Below are 21,089 nucleotides of genomic sequence, written 5' to 3' on the forward strand. Positions count from 1 at the left end.
AGCGTGCTTCAGGTGCACGACCAAGTGCTCATTTTTCTCTATGCAGGACCAGTGTATGCAATTGTTGTCAGTCTGTTGTGACTGGGTGATAGTAAACGCTATTTTACTGCACTGAACACTATTTCTGGAATTTCGCTGCATGTCAGCTTAATGCCATCTTCCTGAGGCAAGCGTGTCCACTAGTCAATATCAAAGCCTTGCTTCTACCCTTGCCACATCAAGGCGACTTTTTTGGCTCAACCCTGGTGCCACCTCATGTAGATCACAACTTGTGCACGTTAGTAATGAAAACGCAATATCCAGTCAGATCGCTGTTCTTATCTCGTGTAGCTTCACAAAGAGGGCGACTGCCAAAGGCGACGACCTTGTCGATCAGATAACGAAAACATTCAAGATTCCATCCCTGACACAAAATCATAGGCAATCGTTGGGGGGTATAAAGATGGAAAAAACATATTCATGTCAACAGACAAGCAGCATTATATCGCTTTCATATGAATGTGTACCAGTCGTGGATGTTGATTTTGTGAAACGTTCTCTGACTGGACTATCGATATGTGCGATAGTCCAATACTATTTAGCACAGGAAAGTGGGCTTGATGTGGCAAGGGTGGAAACAAGACTTCGATAAAAAGGCTAGTGGACGTTCTTGCCTCAAAGGTGGATAACGCATGGGGAAACCCAAAGTGATATGCAGGTCTTAGACGCACGCCACTTGGGTGAAACCAGTAAACAACTGTGTGATGTGGACAAACTGAGGATCACAACAAACGAGTATCACAGGCTACCAATTTCTTTCCCAGGTGTAGGCTTGAAGTAAATAGCAGAAAAATAAGGCATAATTTTAGGACCTCACTGATAGAAGCAGGAATATTGAGCCACAAAGAACTTTCAGCTGCTTACAATCTGGTGTTGACCCTTCATTTTATGATAAAATGGTAGAGAATGATGGAAGTCCAGTGTGGTTGATTTGATAATCGTACACTGATGAAAGCTATTACCAGGACAACTTGGGACTAATATTTGTGTGTTTCTTCCCACTGTGCACTGATAGGGTCAATACAGTTTTATCGTTCGTGCTGCAACAGTGTGGATGTTTAAAGATCCAGTTGCATTTAATCTCGGGAAATACTTTGTATCTGCACCTGAAAGACGAGGCATGATTACTTGATAATGCTGATGTATGAGAAATGTGGAACACTCACGTGTCTTGCTTTCACTTGCTGAAGAGCATTCATACATTTCTGAAGAGAAAATGAAGGAAATATAAGTCAAAACAAGTCAGATAAATAAGATTCAGAGGTTATTACTTATTGTATTTAAATGTGTATTTAGTGGTATTTTCCCTTCGTATCAATAGGAAAGAAATCACTTGAAACATCTGTATATAAATACAAGAGTCATCAGAAGATGGCAAAATCCCCCCGACCCCCACAATAGCTAAAGGCACCACTTGCTAGGTGCCAATTCTAACCCAGAATCCCTACAAGGAAGCCAGCAAAGGTTCATATGGGCAAATTCTAACCCAGAATCCCTACAAGGAGACAAGCATAGGTTGCTAGAGGCCAATTCTAACCCAGAATCCCTACAAGGAGACAAGCATAGGTTGCTAGAGGCCAATTCTAACCCAGAATTCCTACAAGAAGACAAGCACAGGTTGCAAGAGGCCAATTCTAACCCAGAATCCCTACAAGAAGACAAGCATAGGTTGCTAGAGGCCAATTCTAACCCAGAATCCCTACAATTAGGCCAGCAAAGGTTCATATGGGCCAATTCTAACCCAGAATCCCTACAAGAAGACAAGCATAGGTTGCTAGAGGCCAATTCTAACCAAGAATCCCTACAATTAGGTCAGGAAAGGTTCATATGGGCCAATTCTAACCCGGAATCGCTACAAGGAGATCAGCATAGGTTGCAAGAGGCCAATTCTAATCTGGAACCCCCATGGGTATATTGTTTGTAATGATGCTGCACGCAGCTACATACCGAGAAGACCTTGTCCCTTGTGACGACCATGATGACAGGCATGGCGCGGTCTACCAGTGCCAGAGGGCCGTGCTTCAACTCACCAGCCAGAATACCCTCCGAGTGCATGTATGTCAACTCCTTGATTTTCTGAAATTTTAACATGACAAATAATGAACTAATCACAAGAAACGGACTCATTCTACAAACTCACTTGTTGTTACATCTCTCCCGAGTCTCCTCCACAGACCATATACTCCAGCAGTCAAAAAACCTAAGTAGTTTGGATAAAACGTACATTTCATGTACTGATGAAGGTGTATCAAATTTAAGTGCAGAGTTACTTCCCTTATCTGTAGCTTACATTAAGAATTCAGAAGTAAAAAAATAACAAGAGACACGAAAATTTATTTGTTTGTTGTTTAACGCAGCAATCAGCAATATTCCAGCTTTAGGATGGCGGTATGTAAATAATTGAGTCTTGACCAGATCATGATCATAAGCATTAATCCATGCAATGATGATACGATGATATACATCATGAGCTGCAAACCAAGTCATTGAGGTACGATGACATGCAATCAACAATGTCACCGAGCCTGACCATCCAATGCGTTAAGTTGCCTCTTACAATCAGCATTGGTAGCTGGAACCCAAGTCTAACCAGGCATCTCTTGGGGTGAAGCAAGACCACAAATAGTTTATGATGCTATTACTACAACACACCAGGGCTCCCTCGAGACACGTTGCATAGTTGTAGCCTCTGCCCATGACGAGGAGGGACTTCTGTTGATACAGCTCCTGCGCCAGATTGTGGATCTGCTCGTCCATCTTCAGCACATCCTTGATCTGGTCTGATGAACACAACAACGACCACCATGACAGAGTTAGTAACAGTAAGACACACACAACACAAACTAGAAAGTGTTTTTACTCGTAAAAACATATGTCTCCCCCCACTCCCCTAACCCCCATTCATTCGTTTACTTCACGTTAAACCCCATCTCTTCATTCCCAGTCAAAAATCTCTTAATAGCAAAAGGCACCACTTCAGTGCTGGGTTAATGTGTATACAAAGTTTCGCGAAAAAATATTAAACGGTTTCCGAGTTATGGTCCGGAAACCAAGCTTACCCCCATTCAGAGTCTATGTTCAAGTTATCTCCATGGAAACGAGAAAAAATAAAAATGTCAAAAATCTCTAAATAGCAAAAGGCACCACTTCAGTGCTGGGTTAATGTGTATACAAAGTTTCGCGAAAAAATATTAAACGGTTTCCGAGTTATTGTCCGGAAACCAAGCTTACCCCCATTCAGAGTCTATGTTCAAGTTATCTCCATGGAAACGAGAAAAAATAAAAATGTCAAAAATCTCTAAATAGCAAAAGGCACCACTTCAGTGCTGGGTTAATGTGTATACAAAGTTTCGCGAAAAAATATTAAACGGTTTCCGAGTTATGGTCCGGAAACCAAGCTTACCCCCATTCAGAGTCTATGTTCAAGTTATCTCCATGGAAATGAGAAAAAATAAAAATGTCAAAAATCTCTAAATAGCAAAAGGCACCACTTCAGTGCTGGGTTAATGTGTATACAAAGTTTCGCGAAAAAATATTAAACGGTTTCCGAGTTATGGTCCGGAAACCAAGCTTACCCCCATTCAGAGTCTATGTTCAAGTTATCTCCATGGAAACAAGAAAAAATAAAAATGTCAAAAATCTCTAAATAGCAAAAGGCACCACTTCAGTGCTGGGTTAATGTGTATACAAAGTTTCGCAAAAAATATTAAACGGTTTCTGAGTTATGGTCAGGAAACAAAGCTTACCCCCATTCAGAGCCTATGTTCAAGTTATCTCCATGGAAACGAGAAAAAATAAAAATGTCAAAAATCTCTAAATAGCAAAAGGCACCACTTCAGTGCTGGGTTAATGTGTATACAAAGTTTCGCGAAAAAATATTAAACGGTTTCCGAGTTATGGTCCGGAAACCAAGCTTACCCCCATTCAGAGTCTATGTTCAAGTTATCTCCATGGAAACAAGAAAAAATAAAAATGTCAAAAATCTCTAAATAGCAAAAGGCACCACTTCAGTGCTGGGTTAATGTGTATACAAAGTTTCGCGAAAAAATATTAAACGGTTTCTGAGTTATGGTCCGGAAACGGTGGGAACGCCGACGCCGACGCCGACGCCGACGGGAACCGTGCCAAAAACAATATGTCTCCCTCCATTCTGGGGGAGACATAATAACACATAATCTGTATCATCCTTGACTGATTGTTTCTTTGTTTATTGTTTAACGCAGCACTCAGCAATATTCCAGCTCTATGACAGCGGTCTGTAAATAATTGAGTCTGGATCAGATAATCCAGTGATTGACATCATGAGCATTAATCCATGCAATGGTGATACGATGATATACATCAACAACCCTATACTGTTAGTTGCCTTTTAAGTCAAGCATGGGTGGCTGAAGGCCAATTCTAACCTGGATCTTCCTGGGAAGCCAGTTTCAAGTACTGCTATGACATATTTAACCTTGAATAAAGCAAAGAATGCGAGGCACACAGTGAGTGAGTCAGACAGTGAGTGAGTCAGACAGTGAGTCAGTCAGACAGTGAGTCAGTCACACAGTGAGTCAGTCACACAGTGAGTCAGTCAGATAGTGAGTCAGTCAGTCACACAGTGAGTCAGTCAGACAGTGAGTCAGTCACACAGTGAGTCAGTCACAAAGTGAGTCAGTCAGACAGTGAGTTTATGTAGGGCCATCAAACAACTTATGCTGGTTTTGAATATTTACATTGACAATCAGAGCTCTCAGATCAATTTTCACTTGGTAATCAAATGTAAATGTAAATGTAATTCTCATGCCATTATTACATCATAAATCACTAGTAACTGAGATGTAACACCTGCTCATACTGAAGTGATGTCAGCCTGTCCAGGATAAAGCACAGATGATACAGCCAAACACTGCCGCGTTGAAGTTTAAGGGGCCTACGTAAACACTAGGTGTTATCCGAGGTTCGGGACAACCGAAACTAATGAACAAAATATGAATATTAGGGGTGACTATTGGTCTGGAAATCACTATTGCGATAACTATTGATATTGAAAGAAACTATTGTGATAACTATTGATATTGCAAGCAACTATTGCGATAAATATCGATAGTTTTCAGTGTATCATTTTAGATGGATTTTAGAGTTGAATTAAACCTTTGAACTGAAGTTTCCTTTGAATGTGATAACCATAACAACAAATATAAAGTTAAGTTTATGTTTTGACTGATTTGTTTTTTGTTAACCCTAATAATTTAGAAAAAGAAACTTCCACATTACCATGTATAAATTACAACCACTCATGATCAAAAGAAAACAAATTTGAACAGCATCGGATGTATTTCATTGAAACTGTAAAACTATGGTAAATACAATCGAAACTATCAATATTCCTAATTGAAATCGATACTATTGATCGGAAACTGATTTAACAATCGATTTATTGACTTTAAGTGCTTACCAATAGCAATATATCGATATTTCCATTTATCGTGACACCCCTAACTAATATGCTGGGAGCAAGCTTTATTTCGAGACAAATTAAATTGACACATCAATGTTCGACACAACAGTGTTTGACTGTATATGCATTCTGCGACTTTAGTCTCTAGTCTAAGTTAGCTTATCTTATACAAGTTGATAAACACACGAACCAATACTGAGATCATGTCAAATGACAAGGTCAGGCTAGCAGACTCGTAACTCTTTGGCACCAACTGGCTATACATAGTAACACCAATGACCACAAGAGTTCTTGCAACTCGCTCATTGTCATGGTTACTTATGTTACACAATAATATATTATCAATACTTGCATTGTCCTGATCATTTTACTCTCCATCATTACATTGAGGATCAATAACCACTCTGACTATCCACATTAAATACTTTACTCCTGATGGCCCCGTCCATTACCTGGGTATCCCCTCCCCAACCCCCAAACAGGGCCCCATCCGTGACCTGGGTATCTCCACCCCCCCTTCCCCCATCAGGGCACCATCCGTTACCTGGGTATCTCCATCCCCCCTTCCCCCATCAGGGCACCATCCGTTACCTGGGTATCTCCATCCCCCCTTCCCCCATCAGGGCACCATCCGTTACCTGGGTATCTCCATCCCCCCTTCCCCAATCAGTGCACCATCCGTTACCTGGGTATCTCCATCCCCCCTTCCCCCATCAGGACACCATCCGTTACCTGGGTATCTCCACACCCCCCCCCCACCCCCCCTCCTCCATCAGGGCACCATCCTTTACCTGGGTATCTCCACCCCCCCTTCCCCCATCAGGGCACCATCCGTTACCTGGGTATCTCCACCCCCCCTTCCCCCATCAGGGCACCATCCATTACCTGGGTATCTCCATCCCCCCTTCCCCCATCAGGGCACCATCCGTTACCTGGGTATCTCCACCCCCCCCTTCCCCCATCAGGGCACCATCCGTTACCTGGGTATCTCCACCCCCCCTTCCCCCATCAGGGCACCATCCATTACCTGGGTATCTCCCCCCCCCCCCCCCCCCCCCCCCTCCTTCCCCCATCAGGACACCATCCGTTACCTGGGTATCTCCACCCCCCCTTCCCCCATCAGGGCACCATCCGTTACCTGGGTATCTCCACCCCCCCTTCCCCCATCAGGGCACCATCCATTACCTGGGTATCTCCATCCCCCCTTCCCCCATCAGGGCCCCATCCGTTACCTGGGTATCTCCATCCCCCCTTCCCCCATCAGGGCACCATCCGTTACCTGGGTATCTCCATCCCCCCTTCCCCCATCAGTGCACCATCCGTTACCTGGGTATCTCCATCCCCCCTTCCCCCATCAGGGCACCATCCGTTACCTGGGTATCTCCACCCCCTGCCCTCCTGCCCTCCTTCCCCCATCAGGGCACCATCTGTTACCTGGGTATCTCCCCCCCCCCCCCCAGCCCTCCTTCCCCCATCAGGACACCATCCATTACCTGGGTATCTCCATCCCCCCTTCCCCCATCAGGGCACCATCCGTTACCTGGGTATCTCCACCCCCTGCCCTCCTTCCCCCATCAGGGCACCATCTGTTACCTGGGTATCTCCCCCCCCCGCCCTCCTTCCCCTATCAGGACACCATCCGTTACCTGGGTATCTCCATCCCCCCTTCCCCCATCAGGGCACCATCCGTTACCTGGGTATCTCCACCCCCCCCCCCCCCCCCCCTCCTCCATCAGGGTACCATCCGTTACCTGGGTATCTCCCCCCCCCGAACCCCCATCAGGGCAACGTCCGTTACCTGGGAGCTTCTTGAGTCCCTGGATAATCTCCTTTCTCCTCTGCTGCATGGAGATGCGATCCTCACACATCATCAGCCCGAACATCACCAGCGAGATGAACTGACTTGTGTACGCCTGGCGAAGAGGAGTTTAATAGACATGATTCAAATCTTATGTTATACATATGATGTTCTGATAACCGTAAGTGCGTGCATTAGTTTTTTAACACCACATTCAGCAATTTTCCTGCAATATGACAGAGGCCACAAAATAATCGAGTCTGGATCAAGTGATTGATACTGTAAGCAGTGATCCATGCCATCAGGTTGCAAAGACATTCAAGCGAAGTCACCAAGCCCAACCACCAGATCCATTTGGTCGCCTCTGACAACCGAGGGCCACCTCAAATGTGGAAATCAAACCTGGGCCTTCAGCCTAACAACCGGACACTTTAACCACAGACCTCACGACCCTGACTTCCCAATACTGCAGTCAAATTCAGCTTCATCCTTACCTTTGTACTGGCCACGCCAATCTCAGGCCCTGCGTTGATATGCACACCGCAGTGGGACTCGCGGCAGATGCTGCTGCCCACGACGTTGGTGATGCCGACAATGAGAGCCCCTCGCTGCTTGCAGTACCGTAGAGCTAGAAGGGTGTCGGCTGTCTCCCCGGACTGGCTGATGAAGAAGCAGACGTCATCCCTGAAGACCGGAGTGCTCCTGTCCAGGAAGTCGCTGGCTAGTTCCACCATCACCGGCAACTCGGTGAGCTCTTCCAGCAACTGCCGGGTCTGATGACATACAAACACACACATCACACACCAAGCTCATTTGTGTCGCCAACAATGTACAGAGGGCCCTCACTGAGGAGGAGGCCAACTGTCCCAGTCCCCATTTCACAGACCGATCTTTGCACAAGGATCATCATACTTGCACAGACTTGACTAGGCAGTGATGGTTCAGTGCTGGGATCGCTTTGTGGAATCAGAACTGACGTTAACAGAATATCGAAGCCCTTACTAACTAACTCCGAAATACATGGCTACATGGACACAGATGGTTAAAATGGTTAATACAACCAGGCTTTCATATCACTTATATCGGGAAGACATTTCACAAATATTTAAGACCTAGTAAATTCATATTACCTGAGCTGTTCATCTGTGGGCTGTGACGTCTGCTATAATACTGCGAAGCAAAACACACTAACCACAATGTCCTTTGTACTCACAGTATAAAACCTATTCGTATTCCTCATGACTGCATTAGCCTGATTACTGTCATGTTTCCGTAAAAACGAAACCCAAATATGAGGCTGACTCACCGCAACGGCGCTATGGAAGCTGGTTCCACAGGCGATGAAGAGCAGACGGCGGCATCTCCGGATCTCACTCATGTAGTCCTTGATGCCACCGAGGACGACGTGTTCTGCGTCGAAGCTGACACGGCCCCTCATCGTGTTGACCACAGACTCTGGCTGCTCAAAGATCTCCTTCTGCATGAAGGAACTGAAACTGCCTGGAAATGGAAGTGGTAAAAAACCTCAGTTGTAATAACTTCTCAATAGTCAGATCAGCCTACAAGTGGGGTAGGCTAGTGGTTAAAGTGTTTGCTCATCATTTCAAAGGGCTGGGATCGGTTCCCAACATGGGTACAATGTGTGAAGCCTATTTCTGGTGTCCCCCATCAAGATATTGCTGGAATATTTCCCAAACAGCAGAAAACCACTCACTCACTTCCCACTTCTACTGACCCGAACTTCGCTCTTAAAGAGGATTTTCAGTATAATTTAGTGTTATATTGAGGACAATTATTGGCAGAGCTTACTATACCGAACAGATTATTACCAAACTCTTGGTTAGGACCAGTGTTCGCTGGCTGATGAGGCGTCCATCTTACCCTTCATGATCTCCTGTATCTCCATCTTGAGGGTGATCACCTCGCGGACCGTGGAGTCGTCGATGCTGCGAGATATGCGATGGATGGAGAGGCTCCCATTCTGGACAGCGGCAACATCATCATCTTCCATGAAGATCACCTGGTTTGTATGTTCGATGATGGCACTGAAAGGAGAGGATTACAAATGTCATGCTGGAGATTGTAAAGATATTGAGAACACTATCATTGTACAGTCAAGTCAGTAGAATACTACATTGTCATTATAACTGCAACATCCGACTTCATCATGCTCAATTCAGTTTCATTATACAAAACAAAAAACACAGGCTCAATCTACAAAGTTATCTCCACAATTGTCGTAATTCAATATTAAAGTTTGGGTGATCCTCATTGTGCCAAGATTGCTATGTAATGTTAAATTAGAACACTGCAATGGTGAGACACAATAACATACAATGATCAATTTGACTCAGTGCTCAAGACAAATACCGAACATACATCTATGCCAGGCTCATTAAAATCAGATCTTAGTTCTCGCTATCACTAAACAAAGATCTGAGGACATCCCATTACGGGTCACATCAGAACGACCTTTCATCCAACCAATCAGAGCATCGCTTACCAGATCATGAAATGGGTTTTCTAATCATGCAACCACGATATATTTAACACGGGATATTCCGAACGACAGTTACGGGTTTTATGATTATATCCATACATTCTAGGCCATCTATAAGCCATTCCAGAATGTTCTTATCAGTTTTAAATTTTTTAATCGAGAATACGTCAAAATATGTTTCGAAGCGTAGTTGCCAGTTTGGAACTAGTGTCGTAAAGCTCGAGAAAGCTGCTTTCTGATTGGCCAATGTTGATTTCTTGTCAGTCATTTCATTGGTCGGTCAAAATTAGCGAAAGGTCATTCTGACGTGACCCGTAATGGGATGTCCTCAGATCTTTGTTTAGCTGTAGCGATCTGATTTTAATGAAATTAACATCTGTGCTAGTCAACATGTGAAGATCCGGATCAGAATTGGTCTTCAGCAACCATGCTTGTCGTGAGGGGTGAGTAACGGGATTGGGTGGTCCGCCTCACTGACTTTGTTGATGCATGTAATCGTATCTCAACTGTGTAGAACGATGTTCATGATGTCAATCACTGGATAGTCTGGTCCAGGCTTGATTATTCACAGACCACTGTCATATAGCTGGAATATTGCTGAGTGTGGCGTTAAACAACAAACAAACTGTGCCAGTCACAATGAATCACATCAGAGAAGTTTTTATTACCTGGCATCAGAGGCAAAGAAGTATTCCACCTCTTTGTTTGGTCCTACGGGATGAAACTCAGTCTGATCCTCGTTACGATGTGCTGAGCCCACAAACCCTCGATGGTCACCTTAAATAGACAGCCGAAGGATTAGAATCATTTGAAGACATAGATGCAACATTGTTTGATTTTCTCCCATTTTCAGAAATGTCCCAGTGTTGATTTCGAAAAGAAAATATCAAATTACAAATTCTTTGAAAAACAGTATTCTTTTCTGTGTTGCATGTGTTATTGAGGCGTTCTGTCATTTAAACATAAGAATGCCAAGAATTGCTGGTATCCCATGATGCATTGTAACATTGGGGTGGGGAGGGGCGGTCGGACAGGTTTCGCCTATTGTCATCATACAATACCAGCAATGCTTGTATCCATGTCCAAATTGACAGAATCAACACAATAACGATTTTTATTTCCACTCCAAACTGCAACAAACCATCCAAGCATCACCAAAAGATGCTGCATTGCTTGTTACTCCAGCCAGACATTGTGGAAAAGTGGAAATAAGTGTTAGTATGATGTGTTAGGAAAGCAGCCATCATGTCAATGCTTCATGCTATAATCTTGTACATGAAAGCTAAGCAAAATTTCACACAAAGTAGACAAGCGAATCCTACAATCAGCATTAAACCTGGCATAATATAGATTACATTTACAAAAATACTATCAATAAAATATTTCTTTAAGAAAAAAGAAAAAATCAGATTTAAAAAAAATAAAATTATATTTATATTCAGTTCAAGTTAATTTTTTGCGATACATCGGCTTGCGAAAATATTAATAACGACAGAACTTTGGCACCAAACCAATCATACTTTCATTAGGTTGATCTTCATATCCACAAGCCCTGGCCGACCCACCTGTTCAGATTAAAACAGCGGTTTCTGTTAAAATCCCTCATTAATATAAACCACATCTCCCATTATCAACACATTTGAAGCCGATTTTCCATTAAATTAACTAATTAATTGAAGTCCTAAGTTTTGAGTTTTATATGTGAAGTGAAAAAAAGCCATGCTCTGAGCTGTATAAGACAGATAACAGCGGAGAAAATGCTAGAATTGTGTACCTTCCGTAGACGTCAAATCTTTAAAACCTGCATGCGTAAGACGGAGGAAGATATGGTTAGTTAAAAAATGAGGTGCAAGCCGTACGGAGATATCACAATGCTACTAATCTAACCTGGAAAAAACAAGGATCACAATGTGCAGCAATCAAATGAAAAGAATTAAAACTGAAAAGTCCTGCAAACCAACATGAAAATTCATTATAAAGCCACGTAGCAGATCACATGAGGGTCGTCAAGTGTTTGCAGGGAATGTTCGTTTTGTTCGCCATAGCAATATTCCAGCTGTATGACATCAGTCTGTAAATAATCAAATCTGGACCAGAATATCCAGTGATTGACATTATGAACATCATTCCACGTAACTGGGATACGATGACATGCATCAATGAAGTCAGCGAGCCTGACCACACAGAAATATATTCACAAATGTTTCCCTTCAAAGTAGATTGACAAAACGTGGAAACATGGAAGTGCAATTAAATATCTTTGCCGAAATACAGCTCTAGATCTTAGCACGACTTCCGTAATGCCCTGTATGTTAAGAATCTGTCCTACGATAGACGAGCACTTTGAGGAACACATCCCAGAACGTCAACTTTTAAATGTATGTGTCAAAAATAAATATACTTAACATTCAAGTTATATTTTCTCAATTAAGACACATTTAAAATACATCTATGATATCAGCACCATAAACATAATACATGTTATTTTTAGGCTTCACACCGAGTGCTGGGAATGTCATTGTGACACATTGTCACACATTGTCACAGCACATTCATCAGATCACAGCTGACCCCACACAGGCAGTAGGCTTCTCTTTTTGTAAACATAACTTTACTGTACTCTTCAAATGAACTAACTATTCTGATTGTTATGCTATTTGCGATAATCATGCATTTTGTCCCGAATTCTGTGCATATAGGGTCTCCACGAAGGTGTCACGCCAAATACTTAGACGACAAAAATCTGACTGTTTTTTCATATGCTTTTGTTAACTACATGCATTCTCAACAACAAAACATAGCATGGACTCGTAAAAAAATATATTAGTATGAAATGGGCACATGCAATTATCAAGAAAATACACCATGTCAAGACTTCAAAACAACTATAGATAAATCTACAATAACATATGGCTAACTTAATGTTCTTCTTCAAATTAAACATTTTACCTTTTACGTCAAAGCTGGCTGAGTTATAAGAAAATCAAAGAAGATTGGTGTATTTTTTGTATGTACTGTGACATGACCTTCAATTTCAGCCCCATCAGTGACAGATACTTGTAATATACTACTCAAAAGAAGTTAAGGATCACCTGATTCTTTCATATTACAAAAGTTAATCTCTCATGCCATGACAGGTTAACATTACCAATATGAAAAAATTGGGTGATCCTTAACTTCTTTTGAGTAGTATATGTTACTGGTACCATGTCTAACTAACTTCACATTGATCAGTAATTCCTTTCAATTTAAAGTCAAGCATGGTATAGGTAAGGCTCAGTTATTTTACTTGTCCATTTTTGAATCTTGGTTTTTAGAATGTACTAAACAATACTGAAAAGACAAGAAGTTTGCATTGTCCACACCAGATGTAGACATCCTGTGCAAAGTACTGCCAGTTATTTTAAGGTACCAGCGAAGGGAACAAGGGGTTACCTCTTGAAAGAAAACATGTCCATATGAAGATCTTGCTATTCCTGGTTGAGGTAAATCAGTCACGTGAATGCAATTCTACTCCAACATCAACTACAACCATATTGGCCCAGACACAACAACCTGGGTGAGACAAACCATTGGTTGATACCAGGAGCATCGACCCAGGGGTCACCGTCAGATAACACACAACCAGCCAGGTCACACATTGCAACATCCGAACATATTTAAGAGGCAGGTGTATCAGACATGTTCTCACCTTTGCTGTACAGGATGGGGATGTGATCAGTTGTCAGCTTGGCCCGACTCTTTACGCCGATTAAAAGTGGACTTCCTCGTCTAGAATACAAAATAAGTGAAAATGAGCGAAACCAGATAGCCTCTAATAATGTATGGGGAACATATTCCAACTGCCTTGATATGTGTTATATTACCAACAATGAATATCACACTGGGACATTCTGGCAGTTTACCTACATCTTCAATTTACGCGTAAACTACGGTAATTTGATACCCACTTACTGATCTCCTAACCTTAGTGAATTCCTCATTTAACAAAGAATTCAACCTTCAGGGATTTTAAGCAGGTTGCAAATGTTAAAAGGGGCGAAGGTGTCAAATGTGTCACGTGTCTCCAGTTAAAGGGACATTGCCCTCAAATACATTCACGGCGGTGAAGGTGTCCTATGTGTCGTGTTTCTCTAGTTAAAGATGTCCTGCCATCAAATACATGCACGGCGGTGAAGGTGTCCTATGTGTCGTGTTTCTCTAGTTAAAGATGTCCTGCCATCAGATACATGCACGGAGGTGAAGGTGTCTTATGTGTCGTGTTTCTCTATTTAAAGACGTCCTGCCATCAAATACATGCACGGAGGTGAAGGTGTCTTATGTGTCGTGTTTCTCTAGTTGAAGATGTCCTGCCATCAAATACATGCACGGAGGTGAAGGTGTCTTATGTGTTATGTTTCTCTAGTTGAAGATGTCCTGCCATCAAATACATGCAGTGAGGTGAAGGTGTCTTATGTGTTATGTTTCTCTAGTTAAAGATGTCCTGCCATCAAATACATGCAGTGAGGTGAAGGTGTCTTATGTGTCGTGTTTCTCTAGTTTAAGATGTCCTGCCATCAAATACATGCACGGAGGTGAAAGTGTCTTATGTGTCGTGTTTCATCAAATACATGCAGTGAGGTGAAGGTGTCTTATGTGTCATGTTTCTCTAGTTAAAGATGTCCTGTTATCAAATACATGCACGGAGGTGAAGGTGTCTTATGTGTCGTGTTTCTCTTGTTAAAGATGTCCTGCCATCAAATACATGCACGGAGGTGAAGGTGTCTTATGTGTCGTGTTTCTCTTGTTAAAGATGTCCTGCCATCAAATACATGCATGGTTGTGAAGGTGTCTTATGTGTCATGTTTCTCTAGTTGAAGATGTCCTGCCATCAAATACATGCACAAAAGTGAAGGTGTCTCATGTGTCATGTTTCTCTAGTTAAAGATGTCCTGCCATCAAATACATCCACGGCGGTGAAGATGTCTTATGTGTTATGTTTCTCTAGTTAAAGATGTCCTGCCATCAAATACATGCACAGAGGTGAAGGTGTCTCATGTGTCGTGTTTCTCTAGTTAAAGATGTCCTGCCATCAAATACATGCACGGCGGTGAAGGTGTCTTATGTGTTTTGTTTCTCTAGTTAAAGATGTCCTGCCATCAAATACATGCACGGTGGTGAATGTGTCTTATGTGTCATGTTTCTCTAGTTAAAGATGTCCTGCCATCAAATACATGCACGGAGGTGAAGGTGTCTCATGTGTTATGTTTCTCTAGTTAAAGATGTCCTGTTATCAAATACATGCATGGCGGTGAAGGTGTCTTATGCGTCGTGTTTCTCTAGTTGAAGATGTCCTGCCATCAAATACATGCACGGCGGTGAAGGTGTCTTATGTGTCGTGTTTCTCTAGCTAAAGATGTCCTGCCATCAAATACATGCACAGAGGTGAAGGTGTCTTATGTGTTATGTTTCTCTAGTTAAAGATGTCCTGCCATCAAATACATGCACGGTGTTGAAGGTGTCTTATGTGTCGTGTTTCTCTTGTCAAAGGGCCATTTACAATTTGGTTTCCACATGTAGTTATTGATGTGTGTAAAATTACCATATTGACCATATCTGAGTAATTAAGGTCTAGTTACTCCTAGATAGGTACATTGTTAACAAGTAAAGTAATGTTTCATAATGAACCTGACAGTTCCTAAACTATAGACAAATACACTCTTGACACAGAAACCCAGAACCACCTTATATGTACGTGTCATTGTAGTCACTTTCTTCCTGGTAGAATGGGAGCCCCCAATACATACAATACTTGATCAAAGGCCTTTCTTAGGATTGATCTTGCCTCAATTGATCTAAATATATATATGCGTCTAACCATGCAATATGTACTCAATGCTCCCTATCTAGCATTTCAGGCTATTCTCAGAAAGGAAACCATGGCAGGTAATATGCATGAGTGTGCATGGGTCTGTAACTTTTGAATGTGCACGAATGCATAATACATGAGAGACAACTGCATTTACCTACATTGGCAGTCTCTCCTCAGGAATCTATCTCGGCCTTCTCGGAGGCCGATTAATTCAGCCCAAGGTGAGAAGAAAATATCAGCTATTATGAATTTTCCAGTTCATGGTTAACACAGGCACTATTACTAATGTTATGAGTTTATAGAGGTGCCTTGTATTTCACTGACCAAAAAGAGGGGGCGGTTTAATGCTGAGTTTTTCATTGTTGCATTGAATACAATGTTAAAATACCTCGGAACTTACGCAAGCTAAGAAAATAACAAGCATGGTAACTTATTTTTTCTCAATTTGCCTGCCAAGGAATCCTAGATAAATTCTAGATGAAGCCCCATTCTCAGCTCTAAGCAGCCTGTGTCCGTCCCCATCTCAGCTCTAGCATTCCATAGTCATCCCCTTCTCAGCTCTAGCAACCCATAGTCATCCCCTTCTCAGCTCTAGCAACCTAAAGTCATCCCCTTCTCAGCTCTAGCAACCCACAGTCATCCCCTTCTCAGCTCTAGCAACCCACAGTCATCCCCTTCTCAGCTCTAGCAACCCATAGTCATCCCCTTCTCAGCTCTAGCAACCCATAGTCATCCCCTTCTCAGCTCTAGCAGCTCATACTCGTCTCCTTCTCAGCTCTAGCAACCCATAGTCATCCCCTTCTCAGCTCTAGTAACCTATAGTCGTCCCCTTCTCAGCTCTAGCAGCTCATACTCGTCTCCTTCTCAGCTCTAGCAACCCATAGTCATCCCCTTCTCAGCTCTAGCAACCCACAGTCATCCCCTTCTCAGCTCTAGCAACCCATAGTCATCCCCTTCTCAGCTCTAGTAACCTATAGTCATCCCCTTCTCAGCTCTAGCAACCCATAGTCATCCCCTTCTCAGCTCTAGCAGCTCATACTCGTCTCCTTCTCAGCTCTAGCAACCAATAGTCATCACCTTCTCAGCTCTAGCAACCTACAGTCATCCCCTTCTCAGCTCTAGAAACCTATAATCATCCCCTTCTCAGCTCTAGCAGCTCATACTCGTCTCCTTCTCAGCTCTAGCACCCCATAGTCATCCCCTTCTCAGCTCTAGCAACCAATAGTCATCCCCTTCTCAGCTCTAGCAACCTATAGTCATCCCCTTCTAAGCTCTAGCAACCTATAGTCATCCCCTTCTCAGCTCTAACCTATAGTCATCCCCTTCTCAGCTCTAGCAACCTATAGTCATCCCCTTCTCAGCTCTAGCAACCCACAGTCATCCCCTTCTCAGCTCTAGCAACCCACTGTCATCCCCTTCTCAGCTCAAGCAGCTCATACTCGTCTCCTCCTCAGCTTTTACAGCCAGTGTACGTCCCCTTCTCAGCTCTTACAGCCTATGCCGGTACTCACCCCCTTCTCAGCTCTTACAGCCTATACTATTCCCCTTCTCAGCTCTTACAGCCTATACCGGTACTCACCCCCTTCTCAGCTCTAAGCAGCCTATACTCATCCCCTTCTCAGCTCTAGCAGCCTATACTCATCCCCTTCTCAGCTCTTACAGCCTATACCGTTACTCACCCCCTTCTCAGCTCTAAGCAGCCTATACTCACCCCCTTCTCAGCTCTAAGCAGCCTGTGCCCATCCCCTTCTCAGCTCTAGCAACCCACAGTCATTCCCTTCTCAGCTCTAGAAACCCACAGTCATCCCCTTCTCAGCTCTAGCAGCTCATACTCGTCCCCTTCTCAGCTCTTACAGCCAGTGTACGTCCCCTTCTCAGCTCTTACAGCCTATACCGGTACTCACCCCCTTTCAGCTCTGACATTAAAAGACTTAAGGTTCCCTTATACAATTACAAGTACTTAATATATTTCAGGAAAAATTTGTTAGTCTAGTACAATGACTATTTCCATGACCGTTCATTTCTGTATCAAAATGATGCAAAGCCTGTAAATATATAAAAAAGATCTTTGTGGTGCAGCTCATATGAAAGATTTATGGTCATGTGGAACAGGAACCCACCTTGTTGTGACGATCTCTCCAGGGAAATGTGTGCTTGTCATTGCCAGGGCAAATGCTCCCTCCTGGAAAAAAATGCAAACATTATTAAATATATCACTGGGTCAAAATTCCAGTTTAGTCACAGCCTAATGACCAAACCACACCTCTCCTCTATTGTCCAGCCTCCGTCACCTTTTGGCAAAGTCCAGCAGTTGTCATTGTTCAGTGCCTTCTTTGCTCGAGAATTAGTGACCCCGTATAGTTTATTCTCTAGCAATTGAATGGCATACTTATCATGTATGTTCGCGACCTTATTCATGTGTCGGAAATGTTTTTGTGACATTCATTTTCACACATTAGCGGGATTATCTATTACTTGTAGATATTTCTCCTGTGTTTATGGTCATTTTTGCCACCTCAATAATTGTACATATCTGGTTGTAAATCTTTTGTGATGCCGTCAGATAGCTTATGTTCAGGACTTTAGTTCAGTACAGGTTTTCCCTATGTTAAGAAACACACTTAGCTAAGCTCGTCAGACTATTGCACTCATTGGCCCACCAGGAAAGGTTGTCCTCTCCGACGCCTGTGCACATGTATAAAACCCTTGTCAAAATCATGTGTCTCTACCCCCAGGCTCTGTTAGACCGTTTACGGGTCGTCACGCTACCGGGGGTCATTCGAAAACTGAGGTTTTGTTTGTTAGTTATTACAGGGCTGCGTGTTAACCTAGTACTGACTTATTCTGATTGTATCGAGCTAAACTTATTAGCTAGGGTTTTACATACTCCCTTTTTCTCGTAATCCATTGATAACCAACCCTCCCATGATTGTCTAGTTTAGTTGAAGTACCTGTTAAGTTGAGTTACTCTTTGGTCAAGTACCTTTTTAATGATTGTGAGCCTAGTGTTTGTTTGTTTGTTGTTTAACCCCGCACTCAGCAATATTCCAGCTGTATATGACAGCGGTCGAGAAAAGATAATCCAGTGATTGACATCATGAGCATCGAGCTACGCAATGGGGATCGATGACATTTATCAACCAAGTCAGCAAGCCTGACCACCTGATCCCGTTAGTCGCCTTTTACGACAAGTATGGGTTGCTGAAGACCTAATCTACCCCGGAATCTTCACGGGTCTGTGGGCCTAGTGACTCTGTAGGTCAAGTACCTCATATCTTCAGAAAGTTTAGAATTCCCTTGACCAGTCCAAGTGACTGAGACGTTAGTCTATTAGACTGGTGTGATATTCAGGCGATTTCCGTCTTATTTCTTGTCCAAGAGACTGTCCAATAGGGATAGGTCCTATGCGTATATTTCCTGCCATTTAAGCCAGCCGAGGTGTCGAGTTCATTAAGTCAGGTGTTAACTGGTCACAGCCGACTTAACTGACTGTCTATGCAACTTGTCAAAATCTTGTCAAAGTGTTGTTTTAGCTACTTTATTACTGAAGAGAATATATGGACTTCTTTATTTTGAGGAACACAACGTTTCGGAGTATATGCTTACTCCTTCATAATGATTCACCTGATGAAGGAGTAAGCATATACTCCCAAATGTTGTGTTCCTCATAATAAATAATGATTCACCTGATGAAGGAGTAAGCATATACTCCGAAACGTTGTGTTCCTCATAATAAAGAAGTTGACATCCATATATTCTCTTCCTTATGTGTATCACTTCTAAATGCCTTACAAAGACCTACATTATTACTGTTTTTACATTTTATTACTGTAATAAGGTTGATTAGCCAAGCCACTTGTGTGTTTGCTCTGATTTAATTAATCAGTGATTATTGTCAGTGTGAATTGGATTTTTTATCCCTTACATTGTCCCCTATAGATGCAATTAGCTGCTAGTACTAAACCTGTGAACCTAGTACCACTCTTTCATTATAACTTTATTCTTGTTTAATGACACTCCGGCGCCCTCACAGCTCCGTGACATATGTGAAGATTTTATAAATTCAGTGTATTTGTTTTTATTATGGGAAATGAGATAGAAGTTAAAATATTTTGATAAATTGCGTTTTTAACAAGTTTGAAGTGTGAAAATATATTAGTCAACATTGACAGGATTTTTCTGTATATCAAGAAATAACAGAAATCCTTATCATAAGTTGATTAGTATACTTACTCTTGACGCTAGTGACTAACATACTGAACCTCTCTTCTTGTTTCATCTCCATCTGGTGTTGGGTACAGTTTCTCAGTTCGTTCGTTATAAGTATGCGAGTATATGTATGCGAGTAAAAGCCAAAGACACTAATAGGTGAATTCGATGTTTACCACTTTGTCCAAATCCACAATCACAAGAATGGTGCCGACAGATCAAGGACCAACATTGTGGAGAATCCTGGAGCGGATCCTGGTAGCTAAGGGGAACAAAACGTGCCCCTCGCATGGAATTCTCAATGAATAAAGATGTATATACCAGTATCCTTCAATGTGACTGCTGATTCCGGGCTAGAATTGGTCTACAGTAACAGCTTTTTGCAAGAGTCTGCTAAAATGGATTATGAGGAAAGAATCTGAGATTGTTAATTGTGTAACGTGTCATGATAGAGTGCATTGTTACTCAAATCATTGGTCCGTCTGGTATAGACTTGTTTCTTGAGAGGCCAAGCCGTGACGTTGTTATAACACTGACTGTTAGGTCTACCTATCGATACAGATCATATGGATCGATAATCGTTAACAAAATATCGATCAAATATCGATAAATATCGGAGAAGTATCTTTGAGTATTTACGGAAAAAATGTCCTAAAGAAATCAACATATATTACTCCACTGGTGAGAGGTGGCACATTTATTCAGGGATTTAACTTTGTGGATATTTGAGACATAACAAAACCAGTTACTTTCCATCTTCAGCTATTAAATTTTTTGACAATAAAAGTCTGTTTTGGTAAATCTAAACTTTATTTCATCACAATAGTTTATGTAAGGTATTATCGATGACACAATTTTCATGTTGATAATCGTCAATATTTAACTGCCAACTGGGTGTCGGCAGATATTTTGCAAATCTTTTCATCTTTCTAATCAAGGTGCTCATGTGATTTGATGCACTTTTCAGGGTAATTATTACAATGTAGATCTTGTTTATATCTATCAGATCGTCTTGACTGGGTGCTGCCATTTTGTTTAGTGGAACATGATTGGTCAATAGGGACTTTATTATAAGGGACATAACTCAGAATAGCCTGGTTCGGCAAGGGTGGAAACTGGACTTTTATAGTCTGTAAAATCCCTTGCCTTGGGAACTGGACTTTTTAGAGACAGTTAACTCCCTTGCCTCGGCACGCCACTCATACACAGTATACTGACACTGAGCAGACCAGTCCTTGTTTTATCCCAT

The 21,089-nt window shown here is 42.3% G+C and overlaps 1 protein-coding gene across 6 annotated transcripts in view; it reads right to left on the reverse strand.

Moving 5' to 3' along the window:
* The window catches only part of LOC124133353 (glutamine--fructose-6-phosphate aminotransferase [isomerizing] 2-like), a 74,374-nt gene that overhangs the window by 17,960 nt on the left and 35,325 nt on the right, over positions 1-21,089 (reverse strand). For 3 of the 6 annotated variants that reach the window (XM_048400850.1, XM_048400849.1, XM_048400848.1), the window contains exons 7-18: positions 17,752-17,813; positions 13,472-13,551; positions 11,555-11,581; positions 11,301-11,345; positions 10,449-10,557; positions 9,162-9,325; positions 8,587-8,780; positions 7,775-8,053; positions 7,281-7,395; positions 2,692-2,819; positions 1,987-2,115; positions 1,206-1,244 (exon numbers count right to left, since the gene is read on the reverse strand). In XM_048400850.1, the coding sequence (XP_048256807.1) occupies positions 1,206-1,244; positions 1,987-2,115; positions 2,692-2,819; positions 7,281-7,395; positions 7,775-8,053; positions 8,587-8,780; positions 9,162-9,325; positions 10,449-10,557; positions 11,301-11,345; positions 11,555-11,581; positions 13,472-13,551; positions 17,752-17,813 (1,371 nt within the window). The remainder of the gene's footprint in view (positions 1-1,205; positions 1,245-1,986; positions 2,116-2,691; positions 2,820-7,280; positions 7,396-7,774; positions 8,054-8,586; positions 8,781-9,161; positions 9,326-10,448; positions 10,558-11,300; positions 11,346-11,554; positions 11,582-13,471; positions 13,552-17,751; positions 17,814-21,089) is intronic. The other 3 variants (XM_048400851.1, XM_048400852.1, XM_048400853.1) reach the window with 3 other exon arrangements.

Source organism: Haliotis rufescens, unplaced genomic scaffold (assembly GCF_023055435.1).
Source record: "Haliotis rufescens isolate VD_foot unplaced genomic scaffold, xgHalRufe1.0.p SCAF_20, whole genome shotgun sequence".
NCBI classification, from domain to species: Eukaryota; Metazoa; Mollusca; class Gastropoda; order Lepetellida; family Haliotidae; genus Haliotis; species Haliotis rufescens.